Below are 10,243 nucleotides of genomic sequence, written 5' to 3'. Positions count from 1 at the left end.
AAGGCTGAGTGGGAATGAGAGCTGGAAGAGTCTATTTAGGCTTTTTTATTGCCAGAACCACACTTGGTTTGAGGTGGACAGGCAGAGGGGAATGTGGCTCAGTAACTGGTAGAGATGGGTACCTGGGCCCTTATGAGTGAGGGGCCCACAGTCTCATTTCCCTTCAAGGACTGGAGAGCGGAAGCGGATCCCTGGGTTACAGCAAGAAGCAGGGGCCCCTCCCACCAACACACATAGGCAACAGTCAGGATGTCCAGCTGTAATGTGAGTGAAGAAATAAATACTTTATTACATCAAGCCTGTGACTCGGGGGTTGTTACACAATTGCTGGCTCAAACACAGTGACAGAAAGAGGCACCGTTTATCTACAGGAGCAATTAAATTTATGCTCAGGCAACAGAAACAATACTATAATCTGAGATTAAATACAAACTCAAGACACATCATGTAGCCCAAGGAGTTAAGTTCCCTTCGCTCAGGCAGACAGAAGCTTCCTCAACCTTTGTTAGTGTTTCCAACCTACTGCAATCACCCCCTGGTAAGAGAGACATCCTACATAGAAGCCAGTTCTCACATTTAGATACACAGCTGGAACTCCACAAAATGATACTGCCTTCACTACGTGATGCATTCTGACCTACTTTATTCTACTTCATCGCTTGGTAATGCTGTTGGCCACCCTCTAGTTTGATTTCACAATTCACTGATGGGCTGGAACCCATAGTCAGAAAACTGCATTACTAGGCTCCAAGCAATTCGGTGATCTTCGTAAGCCACTCCGTATAGGTAAAGACGCATGAGTTGAACAAGGAAAGTTTCAGCTTTTCAGGATTCAAAAGTGAACTTGACGTCACATATTTACGAAAGGCCAGAACATCTGGCAAGAATTCTGCCTGAACAAACTTGGGGAGCTCAAACAGGAGCAGCGGAAGTGAAGCCTCCAAGACTGCCCCCAGAACACGCACATGGGGGACTCTAACTGCACAAGGGCCACGGCCGGCACACGGAGGTGTAGACGTGGCTGCAGGACAGTGGGGTCGGGGTTTCCCGTGGTGGATGGGGTGGGGTTTTCCGTGGGTGCTCTGGCCACATCAGCCCATTGGAGAAACAAGCTGATGTTTGTCCAAAGACCACAGGAAGACCACCCCCAAGTGTCTGGAAGGAGCCCCCATACATTCTGAGATTCCCAGCCAGTCACTGTTACCTCAAGGGACACTGGCCTGGTGGCAGGTCTCCAGGCCTCAGGCCCACCCTCCCCCCTAGACTGAACTCACTGTGGCAGGGCGGGGCCAGGTCAGAATGGCTCCTGGGGATTCCAGGGCTGGCCGCGGGGCTTCTAGCAGCCCTGGCAGGCACACAGCTTCTTGCTGCCGTGGCTCCTGTGATGCTCCATGAGGTGTGAGATCCACGCAAAGGCCTCCCCACACTCACTGCAGGGGTAGGGCTTCCCTCCGGACACTCCAGGCTCCTCGGCCTCAGGACCGCCTGAGGCAGAGGTGCCCGCGTCCTGCCCAGCTGGGGGCATGGCAGCACGGCCATCTGCCTCAGGCTCCATGGCGTCCCCAGGCTGGTGGCTGCTCTGGCTGGAGGCACACTGGGGTCCCTGCTCACCCTCATCCTCTGGGTGGGGCCGCTTGGTCCCAGAGCCTTGCTGTGGGCTGTCTGGACTTGCCTCGCCCTGGTCTTCCTCTGAAGGGCAGGGGTCTCTTTGCTTCTGGGAGGGGCTGACGCAGCCTGAGTCCTCACCCACTGTGTCTGGCGCCTTCTCGGGCTGCTCCTCCTCCTGGTTGGTATCCATTGGGGGGTCTGCAGGAGTGTCCCCTGCGTCCCCTGCCAGCCTCTCTGATGGCGTTTCCTGTGAGCCACTGTCCTGGCCTGCGGAGCCCTCCTCGCACATGTTCTCTGTGCTTTCTTCCTGCTTCCCGCTGCCTGAAATAAGGTCCACATGTGAGCAGCCCTGACTAAGCGCTCAGGCCTGGACACTGCCCACGCAGCACTAAAGAAAGAAGGCCTGAGCAAGGAGGGGAAAGGGTGTGGGACGCGAGGCCCTGACCTGGCGGCCTCTGTCACCCTCTTCCAGCTCCCTGCTGCCTGAAAAAAATGGCCCCTCCTAGCAGCCAAGGGCTGTGTGACCCCCAGCATAAGCAGGCAGTGAGCAGGACCTTCTCCACCTGCTGCTGGGGAAGTGACCCCAGGAGCAGCCCCCTGACTGCAGGAGGACTGGCATGGAGGCCACACAGCCATGGTGTCGGGGAATGAGGGCCACAGAGCCCTGCAGAAGCCCACTGGCTGCATGGGGCCTAAACTCCTGCCCCAGAGCCAGACCTTTGGGCTCTCCACATGGATGTGGCTTTGTGCCCAGGGACATCAGCATGCAGAAGGCCAGTAGAGCCTCAACAAGTGCTTATACTCCTCGAGTGCACCCCCAAAACCCAGCTGCTGACCTGGGGAGGCCTGGCTAGCACTGGGAGAGACCATGGAGAGTCTCCCCAGGTAGGGAGACTCCAGCCCCACATAGGTTCCAGGTGGCTACAGAGGTCCATGCGGCCCTGAAGACCAACTGGCCACAGCACAGCTCAGCCCAGCAGCCCACACCTCACAAGTAATTCTGCTGTTCTTTCTGGTGACCAAGTTTTAGGGTAGTTGTCACGCAGCAAGAGATCCCTAAGAAATGATGCCTGCTTCCTGTTCCAACACAGGTGAAGCCAAAGCTGGGGGGGGGGGCACCTGCCTGAAAGAAAGGTGCATGCTCTACCCTACTCACCACTTTCTAAGGTGCCCTTACCTGGGAGGCTGCCTCCAGGTGCCTCTCCTTCCACAAGGGGCTGCTCCTCTGCCTCCAGACTGGATGCAGCATCAGGCTGGGCAAACTGGTACCCTGAGGTTCAACAGACAAGGCAACTCTAAGAGGACCACACAGAAAGCAGTCGGCCTCACTCCCCGAGGCTGGCGGGCCAGGACCAAGCCCCTGGAAAGCTAGGGTTCCAAGAATAAGGCAGGCGGAAGAAGAAGAGGCTGTGCTTGGGTGAGGCTGGAGGGCCCACAAGCTGGGTGGTAAACAGAGTCTGAGGGGAAGCAAATCAAACGTAAGAACATAAAACTGGCTGGGGGCGTAGCTCAGTGGAGCATGTGCTTACTGTGCAGGAAGCCCTGGGCCAGCCCCCAGCACAAATGAAAAAACAAAATCAGAACCACAAAGGGCTCAGGAAGCCCCCTGCAAAGGAGGGCTCTGTGGCACCAACTTTTACCAATCAGACCCTTCACCTAGGCCCACAGGCTGAGAAGCCTCATCTCTGCACCACAAAGTGGGGAGCACTGGTGGCTTGAAGCTGGGAGAGCTTTCGCAATTCAGAGGCTTCCAATCCCGCAGGCAGGGGCTGCAAGTGGAACCCAGGACCCAGGCAGAACTCAGGTAAGGGCGGGACCTTGGCAAACCAGCCCAAGTTCAGACATTTAAAACATCCCCAGTGTCCCAAGGAAGCCCCCGGGATGGTGTCAGAATCTCCCACCCAACGGGGAGCGCGGGCTGTGGGAGGCGAGCCTCACCCCACAGGAGCAGCTTCCTGTAGCTCTTCATGTTCTCCTCTGCAGGATCCAGGTGGGCCCACTCCTCAGAGTGCAGAGGTTCCTCCGGAAAAGACGGCTGAAACAGAAAGGCAAGGCGGCCCTCACTGAGTCCTCTACCCAAGCCCACGGAGGGCGGGCGGGAGACCCTCCCTGCACTGCAGGAGCAACACCCTCCTGTGGGTCCTACCCTCAGGTCTCCACCAAAGCAGGCTTCCTGGCCTTGGCAGTGGGCATTCAGGGCCCCAATCCTTGCTGTGGGAGAGTTCATGCCCTGGGAGGGAACAGCATCCAGGACCAGGAGGGACGGACCCTGTGAGCAGGTCAGCCCCAGCACACCCAAGGGCCCCCACCCACCGTCGGCTGCACTTTGGCCTCGTCCGTCTTCTCTCCCCCGTTGCTCCCCTGATCCAGGAGCATGGGTTCCAGTGCAGGCCAGGCTGGGAGAAGGCAGGGCAGCGCTGCAGGGAGACATGCTGTCACTGCAAGACTCAGAGTGGCCAGGCAGACCTGCGGCCTCCCTCACAGGCCGCAGCACACTCACACCACGCAGGCCTACCCCTCACGGGGCAGAGCCACCACAAAAGTGCCAGCTCCAGCCACGGAGGAGGCAGTGCTTTCTGCTGCCCTCCAGACAGGCAGAGACCTGGCACGGTACCAGCGCAGGGCTGACGGGCAGGGCAGGCACAGCCTGTGCACCAGAGCAGCTGTGGAGACCACACAGGCACCTGGGTCAAAACTATTTGCAGTTCCCTGCCCCGAGGGCAGGGTCACCGGGCTGTACAGGGGGTGCCAGGCAGCCAAGGAGCCACCGACCACAGCCCAGGGAGGGCCGCCCCATGAGCAGTGAGCACTGTTTTCCAGGAAACAGGCAGCCGACTCTGCAAACATGCGCCACGTGCAGAAAGGCGGGCAGCCACACACCAGGATGCTATTTTTAGAGGGCATGAGGAGAGGGGATGTAACTTTTTTTTGGTACTAGGGATTGAACCCAGGGCCACTTTACCACTGAGCCACCTCCCCAACCCTTTTCAGATTTTGTTTTTTTTAAAATATTTAATCTTTAGTTTTAGGTGGACACAATGCCTTTATTTTTATGTGGTGCCGAGAATCACACATGCTAGGCTAGCGCTCAACCACTTGAACCACATCCCCAGCCCTCATATTTTATTGTGAGACAGGGTCTTGCCAAGTTGCTCAGGGCCTTGCTAAGTCACTGAGGCTGTCCTCAAATTTGTGATCCTCCTTCCTCAGCCTCCTGAGCCACTGAGACTACAGGTGTGTGCCACTGCACCCTGCAAGAGATTACTTTTTTCTTCATATGTCAATGTTTCCTCATGTGATAAACATGTATAACTACTATTTTTTACGAGAACTCTTAACTCAAAAGTAATACACTCATGTCATGATGATATACAGGACCAAGTCCCATTTGCATAATGGACTTCGAGGCCCCCCTCCCTGGCCTCCCTCTGGCTCCCACACTGCCTCTGCAGCACACCCACCTCCCCATCTAAGGCCCAGCTGGTCACTCACGAGTATCGGGTGGCACTGGGATATCCTCAGGGTCTCTGGGGCTCCCTAGTCCGCCTGGTAACAGCAGGGGGTCAGGGTGCCTCTCATATACTCCCTCACTCAACCCAGAAGATGATCCAGCTGGGGAACACAACAGCATCCCTGTTTACAACCAAGGGACAGTAAAAGGTTAGGACACAGGCTAACCATCACAGAGTATGGAGAGGGCCAGGCATGGACCCAGGGTTCTGACCCCAAGCCCATGGGCTCCTGCCCCATCACCACCCATCCATCCCTCAGAACTACAGAGATGAAATCTCCAGCCAGTGACCCAGAATATTTACCCAGTTTTTATGAGGCTGGTCACTGCCTTTGCCCTTCATTTCTCCTGCTTGCTAACATCTGCAAAGCAGAAGTGAGGGCAGGAGCCCAAGCAGCTGTCCCAGCCTATGAGGCAACCCTGATGGAAATGGCAATGGGTAGGACAGCAGGAACTTGGATCCCTGCTGACTGAGAAACAGCCTCTCCGACTCAGGGCTGCTTGCTCCCGGGCCTCCTACACGTGGGGAAACAATTTTCTCTGCAAAGCCGTAGCAGGGGATTCCAGCCCTTCCCAGACCCCGCTCCCTGTTTCCTCTAAGACACGCTCTTTCAGGGCGGCAGCCTCACCTGGCTCCTCCAGGACGTCCGTGAGGCCCTCCACCAGAGAGGCTGCCTTCTTACAGCTCTCGGGGTACTGGGCTACCACCCAGGGGCGGACCCTGTCAGGCAGGATGCCCAGGAACTGCTCCAGCACCAGCATCTCGAGGATCTGCTCCTTGGAGCAGGCCTCAGGGCGCAGCCACTGGCGACACAGCTCGTGCAGCCGGGCCAGGGTCTGGTGGGGACCAGCCGCCTCCTGGTAGACAAACTCCCGGAACCGCAGGCGAGAGAACTCGAGGTCCGCAGGGGTCCTCTCAGGGATGGTCTCCGACTCGGGGTCCTCTTGCTGACTCGTGTCTGCAGACCCTTCTGTGTCTGCCGACCCTTCTTCAGTGGGCACCTCTGGGGGAGTTGGGGAGCTTCTGGGGGAGGCCAACACCTTCTCCAGAGGCAGCATCTTCCCAAACCTGCACTGGAAATATGACTGTGTGGAGCCAAGGGCTCAGAGATGCCAGGGGTGAGGGGCCCAAGGAAAGGTTGACTGCCTCTAGCAGAGGACACACAGTGGTGCAGGGTCCCCAGGGAAGGTCAGCCAGTGACAGGATCCAAGGACCTGCAGAGGACAGCGGTGAGACACAGGCCCACATGGTAAGAACACAGCTGTAGGGGACCTGAGGTCTCGGGGTTCAACCACAGGCCCACCACACCAGGTCTCATGCAGTTATTTTCAAGCAGTCTGCTTGCTGAACATCAGTTAAACTCCAGTTTTGTACTTATTAACATTCATTCCCACTATGCGTATCATACACACGACGTCAGTCTCATGGCATCAGATTTGAACTGCAGGCCTATTTCACATTTAACAACATGTATTATGTATGAGCCAGGCACTGGAGTGCACACCAGTGTCCCCAACTTAAGAGAGACTCAGCAAACTGGTAATATTCCTTGTCTCAAAATAACACATAAAAAGTTCTGGGATGCAGCTCAGAGGCAAAGTACTTGCCCAGTATTTACTTGTTTAATCCCCAGTACAGGGGGATGGGGAGAAGCATTACAGGGCTTTAGTGCCCAATAAGATGGGGGGGGGGGTAGGTGTTGGGATTTCTATCATTAAAACAACTAAAAATCTGAAACAAAAGGCATGTAGAAAGACAGTAGGCACAGGAAGCCCACATCCGTCTGGAGGTGGACAGCTCTGCAAATCTAGAGTACAAGGTGGGAGTCATCAGAGATTGGCTAGGAGTGGGGATGGCAGGGCATGAAGGACAAGAGGAGGCTCTGGTCCTAGCCAACTTTCCCTAGGCACAGAGGGGCCAGAATCCAGGATGCCAGGGTGAAGCCACTTCATTGTACCTGCTGGCCAACCATGGCCAAGCTAACAGACACAGGCAGGCCATAGTTCGCCTGCATCTGCATGTCCTCCCACGACCTGGGCCTGAAGATCTGAGCCAGCAGGAGGAAGAACTCCCAGACACCATCATGAGGAGCAAATAAGAAGCCATCTACCAGAAGACAGCTGCCCTTGGAACCACAGAAACAACCACATCTTTTGAGGAATTCAAGAGAAAACCATGCATGGGGACTGCTGGGGACTGAGGGATGCTGACCTCTGTCAAGTCAAGTCAGATCTGTCTGATACAATTTCCCACCAGCATGCAGGCCCGAGGGTCTTGTGGGCAGGCTGGGTTGCTCAATTCTACTGAGAGCAACCGTCCAGCACAGGTGAATGCAGAGACAGGAAGTGGATCAGTGATTTCTGGGGACTGTGATTTTCAAGGTAGGAAACGACTGTTAATGCTTATAGGATTTCTTTCTTGGGTGATAAAAATGTACTAAAATTAACTGGTAACAGGCACACAACTCTGTGAATCACTAAAAACCAATCAATGGTCCACTGTAAAGAGGTGAACTTTATGGTACATAAATTATACCTCAATAAAGTTGTTTTAAAAAAAGAAAAGCTAGGCACAATGCTTGCACACCTTTAATCCCAGCTACTCAGGAGGACCTCAAGTTTGAGGCCAGCCAGGCAACTCGGCAAGATCATGCCTCAAAATTAAAAAACAAAACAAAACAAAAAAACACCACCACCTCCACCACCACCTGGGTGGCCATCCTGGCCACCACTGTACACACCCTCCATGGCAGTGTCCACCAGGTGTCCTTCCTTGGGCCCCTTTCCCCTGCCTGCTGCACTGAGGGCCCTCAGAACACAGCACCGACTTCACAGCTCAGCTCAGCACTTTCTAGAACACCCTCATCCCTATGGGTGGGTAAACTGCCGCCTTTTCCATTTTCCTTACTGCTTTTCTGTTAGATAATTCACAAGCTGTCTGCCTCCATCCTGCCATTGTCCCCACCTGTGACTCTTCTTTTCAGTCTTTGACCACACGTTATGTTCTAATGTTTCTTACCAATCCAATTTCTTTAAAAAAAAAAAGAAAAGAAAAATTCTGAGGGCTGGGGTTGTGGCTCAGTGGTAGAGCACCTGCACATGTGAGGCACTGGTTCAATCCTCAGCACCACATTAAAAAATTAATTAAAGGTATTGTGTCCATCTAAAACTAAAAACAAAATCTAAATTTCTGAGCTCAGAAACCTGCTTAACCCATTTCTTCCCATTGTCCTGGATGTGCAACATCTATAAAAACTTAAATGTAGCATATAATATAATCATAACATTAATTAAAATAACATAAGCTCTAGATTACAAATGTCAACCTATTTTAAATCACCTGTGTGAAGTCGCTGAAATATTTACAGAATTGAAAAACTAGGAGTTAGTGGGTTAAAAGGGTTTCCTTCTCTACCTCAGAGTTAGAAATGAACTTTCATTCATTCTCCTGGGGCAGCTGGCTGGAGCAAGGGTCAAGAGGCCAAGGGTGGGTGGCTAAGCTGAGGGGTCATAAACCTGGAGGCCTGCCAGAGCCCTGGGCTGGCCAGAGACCCCAGGTGCCTCTCAGAACTTGCAGCACTTAAGGATCCTCACCACAGGCCCTCTATCCTGCTCTCCCTCAGCAGCTCCATCTGGCAAGCCCCGCCCCCGTTCCTCCTCAGGGCCCTGTAAACAAAATGCCCCTTTAACACCTTTACCAGAGTCGCAGCCACAGGGCTAAGGGTCATGGAAAAACATCGGAAAGAGAGACTCACCCACAGATGGCTTATACGTTGTAAAAAGGGGAAATGTACCTTTAAAAGAATTAAATACACATGCAGGAAGGGATCACCGGAGCATTTCCACTGCCTTCTGTGGTTCCTGCCAAGAACATACTTTCTCTAAGTGAGAATATTGCACAACTGGTCTGGGTCCCCGAGAGCCTCAAGGTCAGAAATACCAAGGCAGCTACACAGCCAAGGATCATAAGGAGATGGATTCAGTGCAACAGGGGTTCTGTTCTGGCTCCAGAGCTGTGACAGGAATGCCCACAGGGCATGTCAGGATAGGAGAAGACAGAGGTCCAGTTCAAGTTGCTGTAAGATCCGATCTGATCTCCAAGAAGTCCTCCCCAATGCAGGCAATGTAAGGAGGGGAGGTATCAGAGAAAGCAGACATACAAAGGAGGCAGGAAGGAGAGTAAGAGGTGAGGATAAAGAACAAAATACTCCCAGGTACATCTGGGCAAAAAAAAAAAAAAAGCAAGGAGAGTTCTACAACCTTTACTTAGAATTTTCCTATGAAACTTTGTAAGACTTAAAGGAAAACAAAACAAAACCAATTCTCAGTGGTGCCTGGCACCCCCTGCTGCCCCTTCAGGGGTAGCATCTGGAAGACTGATGCTCTCCATTCCACCCCAAGCCCCTAGATTAATGCTGAGACTGGGAACCTTCTTTCCCAAAAAAGGGGTCCCTGGCACCTATAAACAGAACCCACCTGAGGAGGCTGGGGAGAAGCTGGTATCTGGCTGCCTCGAGTCACTGCCCTGCCCCTCACAGGGCAGAAACCACCCCAGAGCAGCTAGCATTTACCCTCTCCTAGCCGGCTCTGTTCTCCTATAAAAAGTGGGGTACTCTCGACGTTAACCAACTCCAACACCCAACACCCTCTCATCCGCCCAAGTACCTCAGTCTGCACCTTCTCTGAGACACACTCAGGAACCCAGGGCCCCAGGTCGCCCTCCCACCGGGGCTCGACCCCAAATTCTGGGGTCGCGCTTCCACCCAAAGGCCCCGCTCTCCCACCCCGGCCCTCCGTGCGGGCCCCAACCTCGGGGGTCAAGCTCCTGCCCGAGGGCCCCGCCCCGGCCCCACGCTGAGCGATCGCGCTCCCGCCCCAGCCCCAAGCTCGAGGGTCACGCTCCCACCGAGGAATCCCGCCCTGGTACCACGCTCCAGGGTCGCGCTCTCACCGGAAGGCCCCCCTCTCCCGCCCCAGCCCCAAGTCCGGGGGTCACGTTCCCACCGAGGGCCTCCGCCCCCACCCCAAGCTCGGGGGGCGCTCGCACCGGAGGGCCCCCGCCCACCTCGGCACCACGCTCGAGGCCACGCTCCCACCCGAGGGCTCCCGCCCTCCCGCCTCAGC

The 10,243-nt window shown here is 54.7% G+C and overlaps 1 protein-coding gene across 11 annotated transcripts in view; it reads right to left on the bottom strand.

Annotated features, from left to right (window-relative positions):
• Nucleotides 1-252: 252 nt before the first annotated feature.
• ZSCAN18 (zinc finger and SCAN domain containing 18) overlaps nucleotides 253-10,243 on the bottom strand; it is a 28,216-nt gene continuing 18,225 nt past the window's right edge. For 4 of the 11 annotated variants that reach the window (XM_081275382.1, XM_081275385.1, XM_081275384.1 and 1 more), the window contains exons 2-7: nucleotides 5,749-6,188; nucleotides 5,101-5,241; nucleotides 3,922-4,025; nucleotides 3,547-3,643; nucleotides 2,786-2,878; nucleotides 253-1,929 (exon numbers count right to left, since the gene is read on the bottom strand). In XM_081275382.1, the coding sequence (XP_081131508.1) occupies nucleotides 1,337-1,929; nucleotides 2,786-2,878; nucleotides 3,547-3,643; nucleotides 3,922-4,025; nucleotides 5,101-5,241; nucleotides 5,749-6,178 (1,458 nt within the window). In that variant the 5' untranslated portion in view covers nucleotides 6,179-6,188 and the 3' untranslated portion in view covers nucleotides 253-1,336. Of the gene's footprint in view, nucleotides 1,930-2,785; nucleotides 2,879-3,546; nucleotides 3,644-3,921; nucleotides 4,026-5,100; nucleotides 5,242-5,748; nucleotides 6,335-8,913; nucleotides 9,340-10,243 lie in introns of all 11 variants that reach the window. The other 7 variants (XM_081275388.1, XM_081275387.1, XM_081275381.1 and 4 more) reach the window with 5 other exon arrangements.

The sequence above is a fragment of the Spermophilus citellus genome, assembly GCF_964194105.1.
Source record: "Spermophilus citellus genome assembly, chromosome: 18".
NCBI lineage: Eukaryota > Metazoa > Chordata > Mammalia > Rodentia > Sciuridae > Spermophilus > Spermophilus citellus.
The sequence above is the reverse complement of the archived record's forward strand: the minus strand, read 5'-3'. Positions and strand labels throughout refer to the sequence as shown.